Genomic DNA, 23,867 nt, shown 5'->3' with positions numbered 1-23,867 from the left:
TGCTATGAAATTGCTTAAGCTTGGTTTGAAAGAATCTGGGCAAGTAATATATCACCCTCTCGCAGCTCACCTTATCTTGACTGCTCTAATACTGCCACAAGAAGCCTTGCTTGCTAACATCAAAGAAGTGTTTTGAAAGCCTCTTAAGCTCCCTTTAAAGGGTTACAAAGATCCACTGAAAATAAATAGCTTGGTTATGAGACCTAGTGTGGGAAAAGCAAGCTGGGCTAATGATTTAGATGATGATGCAAAAAAAAAGGGTTAAGAATGTGAATTAATATAATATAAAAGTACTTGAAAGACTTAATGGAGTATGGTGTTTTTGCCTTCTTTCCTATGCATGCAACCTCTTAATGTGTATAAATAATCAGCAAAAGAACGTCAGAGGTAAATTCACTTTATTTAAAAAAAAAAAAAAGGTTTATCACACAAGGCAAGAAAGAGAAGAATTGCAAACTGCTATGAACAGACCACAGGATTCCCCACCCCCAACCCCCCACTGGCAGCAAAGGGGTTCTCGTTACAACCAAATCAAAGGAGCAAGACAACAAGACTTGCATTGTTCTGATTGTGTTTACTTACACTAAAAACATTAAAACCGGACAATCTGAATGTACAGCATAAGACAGACAGCTTTGATTTTCACATGAATCCAAACACAGGACCTCATACTAGCATTTTTTTACATTTAGTCAACGGTACAAATGAAACAGGAAGGTTTACGGCTATGCAATACATTTGATTGATCACTTTAAGACGGGCTATACATGTCGCAATGGGCACTTTCAGGGGAAAACAGGCTCCAAAAAAGAAAAAGAAGAAGCAAGGTCCTGTCCATTTTTTTTTTTTATTGAAGTAACATCAAACCTGCATGTTGAGGTAAGCATGCCACGAGGGAATACGAAGGAAGCGATTCCCTTTAAAAGGGACTCCCTTAACCATATCCCCACTCACTTTGTAATTCGCTTTGACAGTAAATCAATTCTCAAGCCTGGCCCCTTGGACTCCTCCAACCCTAGGTCCTCCTCTCTTAACATTCCTGCACACATGAATCACTCCAACTCCTGGCTTCTAGAAGGCATTTCCTGCCCGGCCCTCTCTCTCTTTCTCTCTGTCTGACTCGTCTGCTGAAAGCTGGGCAGGAACCCGGCAAGCTTTGATTTGAACCCAGAGGGAGAGAGAGAGAGGAGAGCTCGGCTTAACACAGGGCCCTGGTTCTGGGACCACTCCGAGAGAGAGACATGGAGACTCGGGGTGTGTAGGGAGATGCCTGCAAACCCAAGCAGGGATTTAGTGCTTTATCCTATAAATTGCAATATGAGCAGTGGACCATACTCCAATGGCAAGATCACTCCGAGCGCAAAAGTCTGCCCCAAGGGAGCATCCTTGGTTAGGATTTAAGTATACATTCTCTCTAAGATAGACGTTCATTATTTCAGTTCTGAGACCACTTAACGTGGAAGATCATCACAGGTTTTTGAGTACGTAGTGTTTTAAATTATGATAACTCTCAAAGTTAAAGTTGATGGAAGAGCATTCAAATATTTATGGCAAAAATGTACATGATGGGAACATAAGTTGGCTCTTCATAGGTGTACACCTGTTCAACCTACCCCTCTAGAAATCTTTGTTGCTAAATCCACAGTATATATACACACATAGAACTTTTTGTCAGATGAGCGGACTCTAGGTGACCAAAGCAGCTCTTAAAAAGAACGGACTAAATTGTCTTCATATTATATACACAAAAGTGAAACATACATATTTTACAGAGATCACTGCACAAAGATCACAAACGGAGAGTCTTAGAGTGTGGGCTGCAGCTAAGTGAAAAGGGGTCAAATGTTGTGACATGGAGAGCTGGCCTACTGTGCAATGGCTGCTGTGTATATGTATGTGTGTGTGTGTGTGTGTGTGTGTGTGTGTGTGTATAAACTGAAGGGATGTAGATGAACATGTTTGTAGAGACTTGTTTATCTGCGAATGTTGGAGTGTGTGATCTCATCCTCTTCCCTTCTCAGATCATGGCTCTTATCACCAGTCGTCCTTTGACCTGGTGGAGATAGGTGCTCTGCCTCTCTGACTCTAAGCTCTGATTGGTCAAGCCCTCATCTTCGCTATCAGCCGGCTCCTCCTTGACCTTTATAACCCCGTAGTGAGCTTCGTGGAGCTCGCCGTTCGAGCCACTGCTGCTGCTACTGCTCAGCATGTGCTTCCGGATGACTCCTCCAGGGGGCAGCCTGTCCTCCTGCATGCTCTCTGTCAGCTCTCTGTGCTGATCCTCCTGTTCTTCCTCTGATTCCTGCAGGTGTGCACTGGGCTGACGTAACTGCTCGATGGACTTGGACAGCAGCTGCAAAACACATTGGCTCCATATTAGTGATGATATCCTGCAGCCAGTGATCTTCACCAAATGAAACCTTTATCCTTTATCAGAGCAAACAAAAACATTTTGCCTGCATAAACAACAATAAGCATGCAAATACACCCAAAGAATAGCAGAATGATTTGTTTTACTTTACCATTTACCATTACCGTTTAATAATACTGTAAACAAAACAAAAATGGAAGACAGTATAGTCTGTGATGGAAAATGAAGGCTACACAAGCCACAGTGGGAGAATTTTCATGTTGATAAATTCAGTCTGACACTGTATTTTGTAAAATAAAGTGTAATAGTGTCTTACACTGGAACAAAACACAAAAAGGAAAACAGACTGACATTTATATTATTCAGGTTATTAAGGTAAGGTATGAGTTAATATAATCCAGTAATTGTGGCTGCCCAGGTAAATGGATTAGTGTCACTCACTTGCAATATTTTTAATAAAAGTACAGTTCAGAATGTAAAAACTGTACCCTATGCTAAATCATGTGTTTCTCCTGTGAATTGTGTTTATTTTATGCAAACAGTAGCATCGAGGTACATGACGTAGAGAGTATGATATTGTATACTATACTCTTTAGATTGTACAAGCTTGCTACAGAGAGAGATATCTGCTCAAGAGAGCACCACTCTGAAGGCACACATTTATGGAGCATGTCATCATCAAAATCTGAATATGTTTCATCTTACTTACATCAAAGATCTTTTCATCAATCAAACCTTAGTGTAATGGAGTATAAATTCTCCATAGTTTAACAGGTGCATCTTGAGCGAAGTGTCAGGGACAAAAATGTCAAAATGTCAAAAGGACATGTATGCATGACCAAAAACAGAGGCATTGGATTTAAAATCAAGCCTGACAAAGGAACTTGACACAAAAGAATAATTCAGTGTTTTGCAACTTTACTAAATCAAAACTACTGTAATGGTGCCATGATTTAATTAGTCTGCCACAAGAGGGCTCCAAGAGCAGGACAAGGAAGCACCTTCCCAAGCTGGTACTGTCTACAGAATGTAGGCCTTTTATAAATATCCTTTCAGCTATAAGAATTAGCCTCCTTAGCTTGGCATTAGTAAACACTGTTCATAACGCTTCCTCAAATCCCTAAGCTCTTGTAAATTTCCATTAGTGCCCCCTACTGTTCCAGGCACTGAAGGGCGTTTAAAAACAACCGTAGACGAGCCTCTGCTAGGAAATTAATTAGGGCAATGTTTCGGAGATCCCTCTCAATAAACACTGAGGGCTCATCCCTGATTAGGGGCCATTTATAACCTCTACTTAAAGAGGCTTTACTTGCGATCTCATTGGCCTGAGTAATCAGAGTAGGGCCTGTTTACTTGTTCCTAGATGAGATGTCGCAATGATTCCAAAGCCCCTTTCAAATCAAATCAACTTCACAGTGTACTTTTCAATAATGACAGCTGATATTAAAACTAACTTCACCTGCCTGCGCAGTGACGCAAGTTAGAGTGGAATTCAAACTGAAACAATTTGTTACAGCGAAAGCTGTACATCTGTACTGTACAACTCAATAAATGCTTGTGGTACTTTGTGCTTTTTATTGCTTCTAGGTAAGAGTTGCTCTATAGTTCCCATGGCTCTTTCAGGGCCCAGCGTTGGGACACATCAGTATGTAAGCTCACACAATGCTGCCTTTCACAGTGTCTGCCACCTCACACACGTCCCTCACCAGAATAATTACACTCTGTGTATGGCGAGGTCACCTCGGCCAGCTAATAGAAACACAAATATTGCCACAGCAGAACAAAATGTATTCTGGGCACTTTTTCCTTCATTTGAAGTTAGCTGAATTGAATTTCACAGAGTTAGCATGTGAACAGCACTGATGCCTTAAGCTATGATAACAGAATTAGTGCAGGGGAAGCATTTCTTCCCCATTTGAAGTCAGGCAGAAGTTCTTTGCTTCGCAGAAATAACACCAGGATTCCAGGGAAGAACAGACAACAGCCCGGCTCTGTAAACCTGAGCTACCACAGATGCTTTTACAATATGCTAAAAATAGATCAGCATTTGTGTGCTTAGAATGATTAAATCAGACTCCCTGCAGTAAAATAAGACCTCACAAGACCTAAAAAGGCATTGAGAATGCTGCAAAAAGCAATCTGAAAGTCAAAATCCTCCCCTGTGATTCGAATATTGATGAACAGCACAAATACCTTGTTTATATGGATCTGCTGCTGGTACTGTTTCTGTTTCTCCAGGAAGTGCTGGTGTTGCTGCTGGATGACAAGTTGGGCCAGTGTGTTCTGAGGCAGTGGCGCTGACTGGGTCCTATTCAAGGGCCGGTGTTTTGGTAGTTTGGGCCGACTGCTGGAGGGGCGATCCTTCATGGCCAGAGGAGACTGAGGGTGGGACATGGTGCCTTGGCCTTGACAAAAAAAATCAAAATCAGAATTAGTCATTTTGTAAAGGACTTTAATTTAAATTATAACAATATGTACTGTAGTATTGTGCAATGTAACGCAATGTTATGTTTAACATCAAGTAACATGGTCTAACCAGAGGAGAGTATCTTCTGTTGCCGCATCTGCTCCTTCTGGAGGAGGTGTTGGAGAAGGGCCTGGTGACTGGGGCTCACTTTGGACTCAAGGCCTGACTGAAGGGGCACAGGGCCCAGAAGGTGCCCAGGCAGCCCATGCTTGATTTCTGTTGATCTGTCCTTCAACCCCATGGCGGCCTGAGAGAGGATTGATAAAGTTATGGTCATTCTTTCATTCAAACTACATATGTTGGGCTTAGGCTTGGTAGTCACTTATAAACATTTATAGGAAATGTGACAGGTTAATTTTAACAAGCCAAAGTCAATAATATGAACATTTTTATTTGTGAATGAAAATGATTCATGTTGCCACAAATCATGCAATTATTAAATCAGAGACCATCAATGGTTAGAAGTTCCTGCAGCTGATGAACAGGCCTCCGTGGAATGTGCCTGAGAGCTAAAAGATGATATATCATGTGCTGTGTAATCAGGAGTTGCACTTGAGTAGACTTGGCCTTTTTAAAAGCTGTGATAAATGAGGTAATAGGGGAAGATAAGAGCATGCCTGACACAAGACACTGCAGAACAATATTTATCTAAGGGGGATAAAATCATTTGGGGCCACAGGTCAGTGACCTGTAGTCGTACAGAGAACCCAGAAAGCTGCTGATGGCAGGTTTTTCAACTCATAGACTGAGCAGAAAAACCACCACAGGACCACTAAACTGGTGTATTAAGCAAGATTTTTTTTAAATCTAAAACAATTAGGTTATCTAAGAATACAAGAAAAATGTGTACTCACACTAATGGGTGAAGATGCAGTGGAAAGCCCCAGGGAGATATTGGGTAAGGAGGGAGATGTGTATAAGCTCAGCATCGACACAGAGCCCTCAGGATGGAATAATCTCGGCTGTGAAGGCCACCTCTACATCAAACACACAGGACAGGGCAAAGACAGAGAGATTTAGGAGGAGGTGACAGATTTAGAAATCCCACTATGGACAATTTCAAAAGGCAACATGAGCAGTGGCATAAATGTTAATGCTCTATGACGAACAACAGCCCTCCTTGCTGCAAAGGGAAAGGTATGAGTTTTTATGATGGATGATATAAAGGTATGGCAGGCAGCAAACATTTCCCGGAGCTTTACGGAATGGCACCATTGAGGGCGAAATGCTATTATATAATATTGCAAACCTCTAAATCTACCGCTCCACCCTCAGGTCTTCAGTCCCCAGTCGGCCTGCTGCCTGTTCTTACTCCCGGTCCCCACCCACAGGCTACTCTCTCAGAGAACATCAGCACTGGGGCATACTTCCTGTACCCAGCAGAGCAGCCGACCAGCATGTGGTTTTGGAACAGTCATGTTTATCCTTCCAACCCCTACCAGTACTCAGTGACCTGTATGTGGATATCCGGCCCATATTTGACCCAGGGGACCCGTTCCCTCTGAAAAAGGATACCTAATGTAACAGTGAACAAACATGCCTTGCTTTTGCAACAGGCATGAGGTCTACGGGCAGCCCCGCAGTCCACCAATGACTTTCATGAGAGCCTCAGCTTGGGCTGATACAATAGCAATCCTGTGTGTTTATGTTGTTAGCATGTGGGTGTCTTTGGCTACCAGTGCCTGGGATATCAATTAAACTCCACAGTTCGTCTGCCTCCCTAAGCCCCAACCTTCAGCCTGATGTCAGGGCGTCGCCCCCTTCTCTGTGTCGCTGGACATCCCAAGGAGAGTAAACAGTGACGGTTAAGGAAAACACAGCTGTTCTGTCAAGATTTTTCAAAGATGTGTCATATCTGCCACCCTCTATAATGGTCTTCTTTGTGAGGCTGATCCAAGGGGAGCTCTGGTCAGTAACTCAGCCATAAATCTATTGGGAAACGCCTCTGAACAACTCTGACGAGGCATGCCGCCAAGCCAATGACAGGAATACAATGACAAGCCAACAGCAACCTTACAGCCTACAGTTCTTTTTTTTTTTTGGCAAAACATAAAACTGATTGTACAGCACATCTGGGTGAAAAATGTTGGATAGGAAAATGCACAGCCATAATGTGCAGCATTAATTTCTCCTGTTGTTTTTATACTGCATAATGTGTCATCTTTACACAAGCACACTTGGGCTAATCAGACATGGGGGTCAAGCTGTGCCTCTTTAATGTAAGAGGGGGTGGGGGTAAGGAGGACAACTGGCTGTTCTATAGCTGCAACAGAAGGGCAGACAGGCATATATTTAGCCCTGACATAAATGTATAGTTGCAAAAATGACAAAAGCAGCATGACTTTTGCTTAATTTTTGGACAAATCAATAGCAGTGTGGATTATTCATGAACATACCTCAGTTTTTGTGGTAGTGGGCAGAGAGGAGGGTCCATTTTCACCCCCCAAGGCACTGGAGGCCCCTATGGGAGAGCTGGGGCCGGAGCCGGGGGCACTGTTAGTGGGTGTAGAGTCTACAAAACATCAAGGAGTTAGACACAGTATGCATGCTCACATTCTACACACAACACACTTTGCACAACAGCTGCAGCCTCACAACAGTTTAATGTGTACAGTCACGGCTGCCTGATTACAATGATCTTTCTTACATGAAAGCGCAATGACCATAATATGCTTCTGAATTGCAAAATGGCTACTTATTATGCAACTCGTGCTGCTTGTATTGTTTTCAGAGAACATTTAAAACACCAGATAATAAGATGCGGACAATTCTCCTCACATGTTATAATAGGAAAATAACTTAAACAATATTACATACCCATTAGCTCCAGAGCCCTCTTCTTGTAAGGAGTCATGATGTTTCCATCTCTTCTCTTGAGCATCGGGCTGCTCCTCCTCTCCGCTACCTTCTGCTTCAGTCTGGATCGTACCTTCAGGTTGGGCTCAGAGGCTAAAAAATAAACAACATATATATTTTTTGTAAGTTTCAATTCACACTATTTGGACAATAAAAAAAAACATTAAATGGAGATAAATTATACAATCATGTGGGGTGTTCCGTGACTGTTTTTATAAAGTCAAATGTTGTGCTTTAACACAGCCTGGGTGAAATGAACATTATCAAAGAAAACAGTAACATTGAAAAATAAGAGAAAACTAAAAAAGCAATAAGGAGACTATAAATCAGTTAGAAATAATGCAATGCGGTCACGTTTGACATTTTACAATTTCAGTTTCAGTGAAATTCAGAGCCGGTTTCAGATAAATTAAATGAGTCAGGATTGGGCCCATTTCCACCTCATCTGGACTAAATTAGGTCGAGCAACACACAGGCTCTAAGTGAAATAGTCCGCTACCTGCCACCCTGGTGACCACAGTCTGATACAGTAGCAACAGTTAAACTAACACAAAAACATCGCAGATGTTTCAGGCTCGCTCCACGCCCCTCTCTCCTAATGCAAAACAGAGATACCCAAATACACAGTCCGAACACACTCCAAAGTCACACTCACACACAGCCTGACCTGAACTGATCCAGACTTACTAATCCAGCTCATCATTGTTGATAGATATGCTGATGTAATATTCATCACAATAGACATATTGTTTTCAAACTTTTTGGCTGTTATTAATGTTGGATTTACAGACATTTATCAAAAATGAGCTTGTTTCACTTTAGATTATTAAATCAATTTAAAACCTCTACTTAAGATTTACTGAGCACTGCTCTTTTCCAGAAACGCCCTACTCAACACCATTACACACAACAGATGATTGCCATCACTGAAGTAAATGAGTTGGCTGACATTGTATTCAAAAATCTGGATTTAGTATAGTCAGTATATAGTATAGTACTATAAAATTGTATTTGACTCATGTTTGTTTTCCTACACCATTATTTTTATAAAGGATGTTTATGTGTCTTTAGTTTCCATTTCCAGTTCATAACTGAGAATGGGATATAGGGTGTAATTCCTATACAATACCTATAAATTAGCCTTGAGTTTAAGAATATATTGCAGACCAACGTGTTTCTTGCTAAATGAATAGTCACTGTTACATTGTACTCCGCGGCAGCACTGTTAAAAGACAGAAAGAATATTATAGTATAGTATTATAAATCTAAGTCCTTAATGGTAGTTACATGTACAGCCCTACCAATCTCTGATAAAATAAGAAGATATCACTAACCAGTAAACTAGTCTGAAAAATATGCAATATGCAAACATTATTTAATGAAAAAAGAGAAATAAAGGGGAGGTTGAATCTCGGTAAATAAATAATCTTTAATAATTAAAGCATCTGTTACATGAATGCAAGTAAATGCTTTTGTGCCTGACTGTTGAGTCGTGCGCTAGTCTAGGCACAGTGACAGTGACTCACTAGGTCAACATGTCTCATATGGCCTTCCCATCAACCCTGTAGACATTGAATCCCACAGCTAGCCTTACACACTCAGATAAACAAGCTGAACAGATAAGCTGGTCTTTTGACTGAAAGCCAGAGTATAAAGCTGTATTGAAGTTATGTAAACCTGTTACACAATAGCCAACCCGTTTCAATTATTTAGTTCAAATCAATAATTAAATAGGGCTTTTGCAATGTGTACAACATACAGCTATCCATAGGGAAGTGGGACTATGACGTGGGAGCACTGCAGGGAGGAGGAGAGGGAGCGGCGATGGGGGCACAGCTAGGAGAGTGGGCCAGATGCTGCTATTTCTGGCTTTTGTGAAAAGCAGCAAAACCCTCTTCCCTAATACGTGGCATAGACCTCTAATCCTGTGGGTGTGAGGTAGAATGAAAGAGAGCGAGGGAGGAAGAAAAGAGGCAGGAGAGATAAATGGAGAGAAAATGCTGCTGGGAGTCGTATGAATCTGCTTCACGCCCTGCTGCCTTGATTGCTTTCTATTTTTACACACTGCTGCCACCAAGCTACGCATCCCAATTGGTCGCCACGGGAACGCCAGACAGCACCTCGGGAACAAACACTTTCTCACTGGTCTCCATGGAAAAAAAAATGCCCTGATGCACGGTGCAACAGGAGGCAATGATGGCAGCCGCAAAGCACATATACTGAACACCTGGGTCATTTCTGCTCCGGCTTCTCAGTTAACGAAAACATACAGTAATGGCTGCAATATACTAGAGTCATAAATCAATCACCTTATTACATTTGAAAGTGGTGCTGCCTGTAGGGCTAGTGGCTGTGCAAGTGAATGTGTTATGCTATCTCCGCTAAATCAGAATTTGAACCCTGCTGCCACTGTGAGTGCTGGTGTCCATTAGAGCATAGACCTGGACAGATGGCTGTGGTAAGCTGAGGTGGGTGTTCTGTACATAAAGAGGCCTGCTATGCATTTTTCCTGACATGCTGGTTTAAAGTGATGCAGAGATTGATAAATTAATGCTCAGTACTTGCTGTTCTGTACATTAACGCTTAAAGTGATAGATTTTTGGGGGTTGTATGAGGTACCTATCGATAATCAGTGTACTACCTATAGTATACCACCAGTTTGGAGAAGCAGAGGAGGACAGGCAAGGAAGCTATGAAATGTATACTGTGGATGGTGGCAGCAGGTAAACCTATTTTAGGTATGTAAAAAAGGCCCATCTAAAAAAAAACAACAATATTGTTTAACAGTAGGCTATTTATAATATTTTCACCGCTTTACCTTGCCAACAGAAAGCCCTGTTCAAGTTTACACAGGTGAAACTGAAGCTGTTCAATGCTCTCGTCACCAGACTCCATCAACAGAAACAGTAATTTTATAGGTTATATTTTGGGAATTTTGGTGTTAGAAATAGGAACTAACACAACTAAAAAACAAACCAGACTAGACTAGCAACTCCCATGATCTGTGAGGTAAAATGTTTTTGTCAATGGAGTTTGGTGGTTTTGACAAGAGCATTAATATTATAAATCAGTTCCGCTTGCATAAACTCAATCTGCAGCGAAAAATATTCTCAATATAGCATACACTTAAACTGATATTGTTTTGTTTTTTTCCCGATGGGCCTTTTGTAGGTGGCTAAAAAAAATGTTTAGTTGCTGCCCCTATTCACAGCAGTACATTTCTTAGCTTTTATGCCTGTCCTCCTGTCTGCTTCTCCAAAGTGAGGGTGTGCTGACTGGCTTCTACTGTAGATAACTCACTGGCTATGGATAAGTACCTCATACAACCCCACTTCAAAAAAATATGAACTATCCCTTTAAACCAAAGCTAAGTTACAGTCCCTCAGAGTTTAGGTCAGATACTAATCCTAGAATAGAGAGTTTCTATGCAAACTTTACTTTGATATGCTTTGAGTTTTACCTTTGTAGGATTACTTTTAAAAATCTTTCCTTCCCCTGCTGAATGCACACATTTGTTAACTAGGTCAAGACCAGAGAGGGTGTTGCACTTCTTACTGCTAAGCTGCAACTATTCTTGCCACAGACTATCGCGTGCCCTCAGTCCAGTCTATTCTAAGCCTTGGAAGTGAAACAAAGAGGATATATGTCAAGTAAACAAGTTCATTATGTGAAACTCTTTCAACTAGGGTGAAATAAAAACCAAGGACATTACAGCTATTCTGTGTTTTTAAGGATGATATAACTGTTACGGAACAACTAATAGTAAAGATAAAGATCAGATTGTTTCTTTAATGTAATATTTGCAGGACTTGCTGATCCATTACATGTACATATAGTACATGTACATTATAAACCTCATTGTGAACCTCAACCATAAAAAGATGTCGTTCATCCCTCTGGCCAAATAAAGCAGTGGGGAGTCTAACGTGGAGCACCGGAGTCATCTCCACTTTGTTTTAAGAGAGCTATCTTTGCTTAAACAAACAGTCCTGTCAAGGTTCATCCTGCCTATGCCCGTCTTAACTCTGCAACACCTGCCAATCAGCTATCAGTGACGGCCAGTGGCTCTGGGAACAACACTACCTTTGTGTTTCCCCCTCGGGTGCCAAGCTCTCAGAGGACTTTAATAAAGACAGACAGGAAGTGGGGGAGGAAGGCCTAAGCAGGAAATGACCACATATAGATTCAGGAATCCTAAGAGCAAGAAATAGTTTTATCATTGCAAAAGAGGCACGCACGGCAACAGGGAGAAGATTTAAACATGAATTAAAAGATGAAAATGTCAGAGCAGCAGACACTGAAACTCTATCTTTTTTATTTGTTTAAACATGCCTTTTTGTCTTCACGGTAAAAAGCAAACAATGCTACCATAAACCCTCTCTGTGTTGTAGTCTTCAACTATACTTATACTTGTGAGACAACCTTTTACCTTGTGGGTCTAAAAGGCATATTGGAAAGATGTAAATATATATTTACAAGAGGTATTTCTCTCCTCAGAAGATGGTATAATTAAACAAGATTACAATAAATGAAAGCTCTCAAACCATTCATTTACCTTTCTAACATTTATTCTTGTCATGCAGTGACTTTATTTTACAAGATATAATTCCTTTGCCTGACTTCTAAATTGTGTACAACAGGACGGGTCTGTAGTTAAATAACTCAACAAGTATAATTGTTTTCCAATGTAATTAAAAGAGACACAGAAGGGAAAAGACCATAATGTAATTTGGTGACCTCATTGCAGAATTATGAAGTTTTCAGCTTGGTGAGCTTGGGCTCGTGCAAACCAAGAGGCGGGAATTATTCTTATTTATACAACCATCCCCAAAGGGTTCCTCAAACTTTAAACCAACAAACCTGAGCTGCTTTTTGGTGGGAACCTGTGTCTTTTCAAAATAGCTTTAAAAGCCCATAACTCATGAGAGATTTATCCGCTTTAATTCTCCCATTTACCACTAAACAGCTCAAAGGGCCTTGGAACTTGGTTTATTATTGTAACATAGGGACAAATGTAGTTCCTTTTAAATAATGACATGGTCATTTCAGTACAAATAACACTAATTATAAATTTAACTTGTGAAGTGAAAACATTCAATTAAACTGTGATGTTGCCTGTGTGCATTAGAATAATCCAAATAGGCATAAGGAAGGTTTATGTTACTTTTTTGGCGTGTGTCACCTCTTATGAAAGTTTCGTGTTGAGCCCTGGAGGGATGAGGAGAGGGGGTTCTGGGGTCATAATGAGCCTAACTGATGTTATTAGCAGGTCATCAGCAACATCAGGAAATACTCCATGGGTACACCGACCCCTTGATTGACAAGGGTCAAAAAGACACTCAATGTATTTATAACCCAGGGTAGTAAATGGAAAATTACTAATATAAGGCAAAATTTTAACACTCACACTGGAATCTGTGTCCAGTGGTCTCTAGGTCTGTGTCTTTGTAGACTTATGTATGTGTACAGTATATGTGAATTTACATTTTTATGTCTGTGCTGTGTGTGTGTGTGTGTGTGTGTGTGTGTGTGTGTGTGTGTGTGTGTGTGTTTGTGTGTGTGTGTGTGTGTGTGTGTGTGCGCGCGCGCAAAAAGGAACAAACCTGTCTTCCTCAAGGGGAAGTCATCCTTGCTCTCTATGGGTGATGGCAGATTATACTGGCAGGTGGGGGATGTGCCGCCCAAAGGTGGAGAGCTATGGTCCAGTGATGTGGACCTAACCACAAAAAAATACATCAAATTCATAATGTAGAATAGGTTTCTATGTGATTTAAACATAGTATCTATATTTGTATGTCTCTCTCTCAGTCTCTCTAAAACAACAGAAAATACTTACGTGTACCAGAGTTTTTGGTGGTGGATGAAAGAATGATTGACTCCGTTGCTGGCAGGGTCCTTTGCTGATTTACTCAACAGAAACTCTTGGAGTTTCTGCTTCACCTCGGTACTTGCCACTGCACCTGTGAGACCAAAAGACGGAACCAACGGGATTGGGGTTACCCTAGGGTTATGACTCATGATATATTATTGCCTCAATATTACAAATCAAACTTTAACCCTATTGTGACAGATTCCCTCACCTGTATTTCCTATATCACATGTAACACTGCTGGAGTTCAAAAACTGCCTTGAAGAACATAAATTCAACTTTCTTCTCTTTTATTTCTTCAGCTCCACAAGCAACCGCAACTTATGTAGGAAGATCTCCCCCTAGTGGTCTCAGAGCACTATATTAGTTTCAAGCTGCTAAAGCGATACTGCAGAGAGATGTTCTCTCACATTGGAGGGTTACAGTTGCAGGTCACAGTTTCAAATTACCTGACCTGACAAAGTCATACATCTTGTCTATTATTAGCTATAAAGTAAAAACAGAACTGAAATACAATATGTGGGGCTATTTTCATCGTGCTATTGAAAGACATTTTTACCTAAACTCTAAGCTTAAATGTCACTGACCAACCTTATTATCAGTTCAATGTACTGGTTAAGTACTATGTCATCATCATCATCACACCATCATTATATGTTTTTCTTAGCTGATGACCAAATTAAATTAAGTTTTCCTTTCCTTGTGAATAGCTCTCATTGTCCCATGCAGTGAGAAAGATATACTGTACGTGTAACCTTACTGCTACACTGCTGAATATGAATCCACTGAGTGTCATTAGTCCTGGAAAGTTAGAGGAGGTCGTTTTAAAGGGTTGCTTGACCGAACAAATAAAAACATATTTTCCCCACTTACTTACATTACATCTGAGACAGTTTTTCTTTTTTATATCAGCTATTGAGATATCTGCATGTGTTCAAATGTAACAACATTTAACCTCATTTGCTTCACTGTTGTTATTGCAAAACATCAGCAAATAAAATCAAAAATATCTGCATGACTAGATACAACTGCAATTTTGGAGGAATGATCCTTTACAGCTTTGTGTTGTTTTGATTACGGCACTTTTTATGTAGTAGTAAACACATTTTTGTGGACCCGAGGATGAGTAGCTGTTTTAGCCCCTTTTATTACAATAAAATGTCATGGCCAAATAATGTCTCACGTCCCTACAAAGGCTATATCGAACCAGCACTCCAATCCTACCACATATCAATGGCTTTTTTCTAGTAATAATTATGGTTACAGAATATACGTATGAGTGGAACATTCAGCAAGAGTAAAGCATTCCTATCCAGCTGTTTTATGTATATTTTGCTTAGACCCCGCTCTAAGGTAATGCATTAAAGAAATATTGGAAAGGGTGTTGGTTACGATTTGGGGCTCCATGCTCATTTTTGCCTCAGGGCCTCCAAATAACTAATTCCACCCCTGATGGTAAGGAGATGGTGTTGATGGCGGTGTCAAGCTCTTACTCTCTCTGGACCGCTCCTTGCCCCTGAGGATCAGGCTGGAAACATGCTGCTCCCGCCGATGCCTCTCCTGCTCCTTCTCCTGCTGGCTCTGCTGCTGCTGCTGCTGCTCCAAACGACGCTCCTTCTCTGCAAGTTCCTGCTGCTGTTTCATGGCCTGGAGCTCATGCTGGAGCTGAGAAACATGCAAGGCCTCAAGTCAGCATGAAGAGAGCACACTGATAAATACGTTTTTTTTAAAACAACAGTGGCTTATGTGAGATTCTGCAGACTACTCTGTACTCGTCTGTAAAAACAAAACTCACACTGTTCTGTAATCTATTGCTTAACACCCTACCTTGCTGTGCTGAGTTGTTTCTTCTTTCCTGCACTCTGTAATCCTGAGCTATAATGTTTTCTACTGATCTGCAGTATGCCATGCTGTGTTGTGCTCTGCTGTTCTGTACACTGTGGTGCTGTGTATACTGCTGTGCTGTCCTCTGTACAACTGTTCAGTGCAATGCCGACCTTGAGGTGCTCCTGGAGCTGAGCCTGGTGCTGACGGGTCAACTTCTCATGCTGCTTCTGGAACTCGCTGATTAGTAGCTGCTTCTGGATCTGCTGCTGCTTCTGAATAAGGAGCAGCTCCTGCTGCAGCTGCCTCTCCCACAATCCCGGGTCCGAGCCTGAACCCAGCATCCTCAGATCTGTACGCAGGTCCAACGGAGATAAGGACTCTACAGCCAATTCTGGTTTAATGTCCACTGTGGGCCGCAGAGGGGAAATCAGAGAGAATAAAAGAGAAAAACAGATTTCTCAGTCATCAAAATCAAACCATGTGGCTGTGTATAAAATCAAACCAGGTGGCTGTGTATAGTATATCTGTATATTGTTGCAGAACAAAACACACAGAGTTAAGGAGGGCAGGAAAATGACGATGCTAGACATGAGAACAAAAAATAAAGAATAAGCAGGGAGAAAAAGAAGGGTCAGAAATGTTTTCTCTCATGAGACTGGCAAGCCTTTAATTATAATAGTTTCTATAAACAAACATGAGATCACATCTATCACTATAGTCTACTGGGAGCAGCTGTACAACAGACTCAATGGACATGTGGCACGAAATGTTAAAGTGGTCATTTAAAGTATTTACATAAATCCTATCTTCCCCTTTTGATAAATAAATAAAGGGAGTCCTACTCCCTGTCTCTACCAGAACATCATGCAGATATCCGTTGTTAACATAAATGATTTAAGGCAAAGTACTTTGTGAGCCTGGAAACCGCATACACTTGTGAATTCATGTTCCTGTGATCTTTCCATCTCTGTTCTTGAGTGCAGACACTGCAATGTGTACATACGTAAGAACTGCCTTTGTCTTTGACATCTACCTCCATTATAAGTAATTGCCAGATACAAAGTGAGAGGGCATCCCCTTGGTCTCTAAGTTCTATATATAGGTTGTTCCACAGAGAAAATCGATTGCCAGTTAAGAACATGGGAGACAGGGCTACTTCATCTCTGTATTCCACAGAGGATGATTAGTGATTGTTCTAGTGATTCGTGATTTTCATCTTTTTTTTTACACTTGTTTTGATCCACACTACTCTATCCAGTTGAATCCTTGCTACACAAAAATCTTTAAACCATATTAAATAATGTATTTTAGGCCTATATTTGATCAGAATTACATTTTTTAAAAATGTCAAAGTGACACTGATACTTGCTGCTGCTCATGATGTAACATTCATTGTCCAGACTGTATAATGTCTCTTCCATTTTGAGACCGGAGAAATATTCAAACCTACTTAAAATTCCAGTGGCTGGAGGGCGATTTATTAAGTGCATTCATTGCTGTAATCTTCTCAAGGGTCACATTTGAGGGAACAAATACAAGCAATGTTACTACACCACCTGTTCTTTGTAAGCATGAGAGAAAGCTAACACAGTTCAATTTATATGTTCACATAAATAACCTTATTGGTGTCCAGTCATGCATTTATCCTCATAAACTATAATGAAATGCCAATAAAAAGGAGTTTTAACCTGCCAAAAGAAGCAGCGTCAGTCTACAGTAGCCATCAATTAAGAAGCAGTGCCCTCCTGTTCACTGATGCTGTGAAGCTCACTGGCGCCCATTTGTTTTGTCATGTAGCCTGCCACCATTCCATGTGTATGCGGCGGTGATGATTATAAATAGAAACATAAAAGCAAGTGGCGCAATCCTGGTCTGTGACAACCCCCACACCCTAGTCTCCACCACCCTAACTTGCCGCTGCCATGGCAACGCTGGCGACGTAATTATGTCTCCCCATCCTGCAGATATCGAGTCTCACTGCATGTCATCTCCTGCCTACAGAGGCAATGTGACATGTTGACTATTATATCAGCTTTTCAGCGCTTATATAAGAAAGGAGTCCCCAGCAGAGAGATGGAGAGAAAGCATTACAAAACCCTTCAACACACACGCACACACACACTGCAGAGATTCGGTGGCTAAGTGATAACTTGTCTTAAAACATGTTCAAAGAGTGCAGACAGCTACAGGAAACTCCCATTCTGTCATTTTTCTTTCTGTGTTCTAAAAACCGCTCCCATGAAATGACAGGGGAGGGCATCGACTCGGCAGGCGCAGAGAACAGGCACCTGTAGAACAGACCCTTCTCTCCTGACAGGGAATATTAATCTTAGCTCGTAAGTACTTGACAAAGGACTCTTGTGTAGCGGGCGTTGTTCCAGGGGCAGATGAGAACCTGTGAATCATTGAAGGGCTGAGAGAGTCAGACAGTCCTAGTGCTACTTTTGCCTAATGGACCTAAATATAGCAACAAAAAACACCTGCTGCCTGGGAGAATTCACCACTGAGATATCTAATTAATCTCATATTTCATTCTGTACCCTCACTGTGACTGGCATTAAGGATCTCCACTTTGATCAGCACATCAAGCTGAGACTCCATCAGAAAATCTCAGACAGTGATTTAACAGGATGGGAAGGGAGCGAGGAGGAGGAGGAGGAGGAGGAGGAGGAGGAGGAGGAGGAGGAGGAGGAGGAGGAGGAGGAGGAGGAGTGTGAAAGCTTAAGCCACCTTTGATAACAGAATGTATGAAATGGACCCTTAAAACTACAACAGCCTAATGTGCCCGTTTCACTCACTTTCGGCAAGAATAATACCGGATGCAATGACAATGTTGAGGGAACATAATAAGGTCCTGGAGGTAGGTAGGCTTTGTTGGAGCTCTGCTGAAGCCTCTACTAATGAAAAATGTACAACTTCCATTCCTCATGATTGACAGACAAATATACCTCTGTCTATGCACTTTACTCAACCACAGAATACATTAGACATGCGTATCTACTGCCACAAATTTAAAATTGACATTTAAGTCCAATACACCCGGAAACTACCCAAAACTGAAATCTGCTGTTTCTGTATTACAAAAATACTCATAGGGAGAGGAGAATACAGAACCACCAGTAACTAGTGCTAAATATAAATGCTTTTCTGAGCAGGTTCTTAATATAGACAATGTGTGAAAGACTGTCACAGTTGCGAGGCCGCCTGCTCAATTTAACACAGGCAAAAATAAAAGCGCAGTGTTGCATTTATGTAACTTTCGGGTCACTTTTAAAATTATCACTCACAAAAAAGACCCTGCCACTTCTGGTTCAGTGGTTGCCATTGGTGATCATGACCCTTGATATGAATACTTTGTTTCAGGTGGAAGTGAGGTGCTTCCTGATTGGTGGAAAGTGCACAGACGTGTGTCTAGGCACTGGTAAACAAGAGATTTATGAATGACAGGTCCCAAATGTGTTTTTAGCACAAGGGAGCGACAAGCACCCTGCCCTATGCCCAAATTCCTCCCTGTGGAGGGCCTGCCAATGGGGGATAGGGTGACTCATAGCCTGTGACCACACTCCCACTGCAGCGTCGCACCGCCAGTGTCCCCAAAGTGTTTATTTCTATAACCGATCTGCCTCTCATTAGCCTTGGTGGTGGTTAGAGTGACAATCACAGCCTTAATTTGAGATGTTGGATGGCTGTCTTTTTTTGCCTCAGGCCACATTAGCAGGCTTCCCACCCTGGAGAGAGGATAGACACACATCGCCAGTGACATTACTATTACATGTGAGGAGTCTGAAATAAATAAATATATATATATATATAGTAGCTATTGACATATAGTTAATATTATCAATATAAGTCATGTGCTTGGATTTTTTGTTTTAAAGAACACCTTGACATTTCAATGTAATCTTTTTTTTCCTGATAACTAACGTGACAAAGGAGTTGTTCACATGATAAACATTACCCGCTGAATATAAATGGCACAGCTATTCTTACACCTTTATGAGTTAGTTTGCACCTAGAGGTACTGTTTGATGGGTTAGAGTATTGAGTAATATATACAGTTATATATATATATATATATATATATCATATTTAGATTTTACTCAACTCCACCAAGCACATTGTGTTTAGTGTTGATAAGCAAGTGATGATAAACAGTTTTACTGGTTATTAAAGGGGCCCTGTGGCGTTTTAACAAAAGTTAAGTTTACTTTCATAAATATATATTAGAGGAGTTTTTGTAATAACAATAAACATGTTCCGTATATACTGTGAAAGCAAAAGTTTATTTAGAAAAATTATTCAGAAATGTAATATTTAATAATAATAATAACATGAATTCAGTATGTATTAATAATATTAACTTAAATATTATTTTTGATGCTAATGATGTTGTGCAGTTTTGCAATTGTTGCATTTGCAAGATTTAAAAGAAAAACCAGACTTGAACCATTATTTTTAAGAATCATATTCCAATGAGCTTATTTGTCATTAGTCTCAGTCTCAAATAGTAAATAACTACTATATTATAAATGGTAACAGGTTGTGGTTGAGTAACTCGCTTTTTAAAAATTTCCCTCACAACTGCTTTTTGTCTCAAAAACTTAAGACTAGCACAACCCCTTAAACATCACCACAATTTCACCGTTCATACTGAAGGGCACGTTGCTCCAGTTGTTTTTCTGTAGAACATATTATTGTATATAAAGGATGGGTGTTGAGAGCATCTTAACTCAATGTGTTTCTGACCATGGATCTGTATAAAGTGTATGTTTTATCAATAAAATACATTATTGCATGATACATAATGGTCTACCTTGTGTTTACACTTTGAACATGTTATATGTTGTATGTTGCATGCGTTCAGTGTGCACTTGAGATAGTTGCTGATCTAAATTCCCTGTCTGACAGTATAAATAGAACCAGAGATGCAGAAGATGTTTGAGGGCAAAAATAAGCTGATGCTTGGGACTGCAATGTGGCGCTGGATCTCTCATTAAGTGCCTTGTTATTTTGAGCAGCTGGCATGTCTAAAGCAAGAAACAGGTCTTTATTTTTAAGACTCAGGCTCGTCCTTGCAGCTGAGCCAGAGCTGCGGCTTGCAGGCTATCTGCTAACAAAGAGGGCTGAGCTAAACCACCACAGGCCCTTCACTGAGAGTAGCCAGAAATCCAGTCGTCTCTGGTCCTGCCATCATGCCTAATCATCTCACAAAACAACAACACACAAAATCAACATATACTAAATCTTTCTCCAAGCAAAAACCAGGAGAAAAAAACAGGAAACTCTTGGTAATAATTAGCTAGTCCCTCTGTAAATACTTTTTAATCAGTATCCTATCCTCTGACAGCATTGGCACCAGATCCTACAGACAATTAGATTCCTAATAAATTAATCACAAAGATTCAGTTGCTTTATTGCTTTGAGCTACAGCAAACACTCCACCCAAAGGAAATGCATCCCTTAGATAATCCAGTGCTTTTCCACAACACACATGTTAAGACAAAGTGAAAAATTACGCAAAAAGCAAATGTACTTTCAGTTGGGCTTTCTGTTAAACATTATCTTCACCTTGCCATTACCAATGGTTTGAAAATAATAAGTAAGTGTTCAAATCACATATTCTTTTGTGTTATTTTACATGGTCTCTTTAGCGGTGAGCTCTTCCAAAACGCACGAGGCAACCTGAATGAATACAGGATACAGACAAGTGGACTTGAAAGGTGCAGCTTTGTTATTGTCTGAAAGACCCTATTGAAGGGAGCTTGCATGATATTTTACATAACATTTTCTACTCAGGGGAAACTAATTAGTTTTCCCTTGTTGGAGAGCCCATCTGAGCATGTTTTGTCAGAACTTTGTTGTTACTGACACTAATCAAAATTGAAATGGGATTGTGCCCTTTATTTTCATGTTCCACTTGAAATGTAACAACACAGTAGAGTAAAATGTCAGGAAGTTTGCTTTAGAAAACAATTCACAAAACTATTTAGCTGACACAAGGACCCCTTCACCAACAATTATCATGACAACAGATTAATATCCTAAAACATTAATATACACAGCACATAATAAACCTACCCCGGGGTCTGTTTTAAAAGGAATGTGTCTGCTCTATCAACGACACTCACATGACATCCAGTAAACTCATACAAATGCATGCGCGAGTAGCATTTTTAGACAGATAATGTTAGTCACTGTCAAGTGATTTACTATAAAGTGGAAAGAACAAATTAAACAGGCAAATGACAGAATTCTCTATATATATCTGTTCCAAACTACTATTATATCAGGAGCAAGTTGAGATGGAATGATAACGCACAGACGCCTAATCTTAGCAGGCTAATGCCATAAGCTGAAAATAACTCACCTAAGAATAGCTGACCCACAGAATAAGCAAGGAGCCCGAATTCAGGCGCTCGGTATATCTGTTGTTTGGCTCATAGGCCGCTAAGGCAGAAGAAGAAAGTCCTGCTCCTGTAGCCTGATAGTCAAATAACCTGCTCTATTGACAGAGATGGAATGTGTCATCTCCCTGTCATCTACACGTCTTATTTATAAGTCTCCTCACGTTTAGCCAACTGTCTCTGGATGCTCTCAGTCCCCCATTTTGCTTGCCTGAAGTCAGACTTAGGGTTGTGTTTTTTGTTGTTTGTTCTTTTTTAGTTTCTGACTTGTCTTTTACACCAAAAATACTGACTTACTAGTTAATGTAAAGCACCTAAAAGCACATTTAACAATTCATTTGAATTACTCAACATCAAGTTGCCCCTTTCTTGCAACTCAAAGATGACAATAAATGTTAAAGTAAATTAAGCACTCACATGACTCAATCCGTACTTTCTTATTACACATGCTTCTCACTGACGCACAAGACGATGATTTCACAGAGCATAATGCTTCAAGTAATTTCCAGAGACAGTTTTCACATTTTATCAATAGCTACATGCTAAAAATAAAATAAAAATCAAATAAGGTGTGACTCATCTTGAGTCAGTGAATACATGTTACTCATACTGATGTCAGCCATGTCCTATTCAATTCAATTCTCAGGTCAAAAATAGAACAGTCAATGTCTGTGGTAAATATCCTGAGAAACCTTTTAGTTGTCCCTTCAGTATTTCTGTCACAGTTTTTCCTGTTCCCTGAAAAGTGCTCACCAAACACAACATCCCTTTCATGTTCACAGCCCCTCATTTCAAGCAACTAGAGCATAGGAATAGTGTTAACACATTTCCTCATTTTAAACTAAACAACACTTTTTAACTCTTTACAAGATGCATTTCAACACAGATTAAGGTAACAATCCCACTGAGAAAGACAAGTCATGAAGCAGTTTTTACCCTCACAAGAGCAAATACCTTGATTGAGGAAGAAGTGCCTGATCCTACCACGTTGCTGTGCTGAGACGCTTTTGAGTTCTTTTCACACAGAATGAGAGACCGGCAGAGCGCAAAGAGTTGAGAGTATGTGAGAGAGGAAGAGAGAGGAAGAGAGAGACAGAGTGTGCGAGAGAGGCATAGACGATGTGAAAAAGCAGACAAGTAGGAAGAGATTAAGAGATAGAGGAAAGGCAGAGATTGGAATGCAAAAAGGGGGAGAAAAAAAGGAGAAAAACTGGGATTCCTCAAAAGGAGAAGAAACGCCGTGGTGTGTGATCACCTGAGTTGTTCACGTTGTGCATCTTGCTGTGGTAGGGGAACTGCTGGTGTCCAACGCGCCCTTCTGTTGTGGAGAAACTTGACTCGCCCTCGTAAATCGTCTGCAGCATACTCCACTCAGCGCTCAGGTCTCATTGCAAGCCTTGCGTTTCCTGTCACCAAGAGCCACCCCTCAGCCACTCAGGGGAGAGACCACGACAACAGGCAACTCTTTCCCTTCCTCTGCCTCCTCCTCTGATTAACCACTCTCACTGTAGAGCAATAACACAAACTGCACACTCTCTCTGCAGGGTTGCCACTCTCCCGGTGCCTGCTTCAATCTGGTCCAAACACTAACACAGTTTTAGGAAAAGATGGTAAAGTCCAGCTTTTTTTCTTCTTATCTCCCTCTTTCCCTATTCCTCTACAGTAAAGCAAAGCGTCTGAGCAGAGACTGAGAAAAATGTAAAGCTGAGTTGCTAGGAAGGACGTGTACTGTGCACTGAGCACCTCACTGAGGCAGTAATGCAAGCCAGGGAGGGAGCAAGCTTCATTTGCATGTGAATCAACAACTGCGTGGCCCACAGGTGACAGAAATAGAACAATGGCCAGCCCTGGCTAAAAATAGGTCAGGCGAGGCGCGGGGATTGGAGCAGCATTGATGCGTTTAAAAATACCACACCAAACACAGCTGTCTTCTTCTGCTCCTGCCAGAAGGCATGTCTCCTGACTCCCTCTCTGCAGATGGAGGCTTGATTCCTCTCTCTCTTTTATGATTTGTTGAACCAGCCTATCTCACACATGCTATTTATGTCTTCATTTTGTTCTCTCAGGTACATG

At 40.8% G+C, this 23,867-nt stretch overlaps 1 protein-coding gene across 2 annotated transcripts; it reads right to left on the bottom strand.

Annotated features, from left to right (window-relative positions):
* Nucleotides 1-465: 465 nt before the first annotated feature.
* On the bottom strand, nucleotides 466-23,867 carry hdac9b (histone deacetylase 9b). 2 transcript variants are annotated; one of them, XM_083918216.1, is made up of 11 exons: nucleotides 23,050-23,867; nucleotides 15,561-15,796; nucleotides 15,057-15,228; nucleotides 13,531-13,654; nucleotides 13,298-13,410; nucleotides 7,656-7,787; nucleotides 7,235-7,350; nucleotides 5,693-5,815; nucleotides 4,908-5,085; nucleotides 4,565-4,776; nucleotides 466-2,353 (listed from the first exon to the last, which is right to left on the bottom strand). In XM_083918216.1, the coding sequence occupies exons 1-11, from the start codon at nucleotides 23,156-23,158 to the stop codon at nucleotides 2,018-2,020; spliced, it is 1,851 nt and encodes a 616-aa protein (XP_083774342.1). In that variant the 5' UTR covers nucleotides 23,159-23,867; the 3' UTR covers nucleotides 466-2,017. The 2 variants fall into 2 exon arrangements, with proteins under 2 accessions (XP_083774342.1, XP_083774343.1); XM_083918217.1 differs by lacking the exon at nucleotides 23,050-23,867 and adding an exon at nucleotides 22,749-23,002.

This window comes from Echiichthys vipera, assembly GCF_963691815.1.
Source record: "Echiichthys vipera genome assembly, chromosome: 8".
NCBI lineage: Eukaryota > Metazoa > Chordata > Actinopteri > Perciformes > Trachinidae > Echiichthys > Echiichthys vipera.
The sequence above is the reverse complement of the archived record's forward strand: the minus strand, read 5'-3'. Positions and strand labels throughout refer to the sequence as shown.

Coding starts and splice junctions, on each gene's coding strand:
- hdac9b (XM_083918216.1), bottom strand. CDS start 23,158: ATGCTGCAGACGATTTACGAGGGCGAGTCAAGTTTCTCCACAACAGAA. Junction 13,655..15,056: donor CAAGGAGCGGTCCAGAGAGA/GTAAGAGCTTGA, acceptor TTGGTCTCACAG/GTGCAGTGGCAAGTACCGAG. Junction 7,351..7,655: donor GAGGGCTCTGGAGCTAATGG/GTATGTAATATT, acceptor GATGTTTTGTAG/ACTCTACACCCACTAACAGT.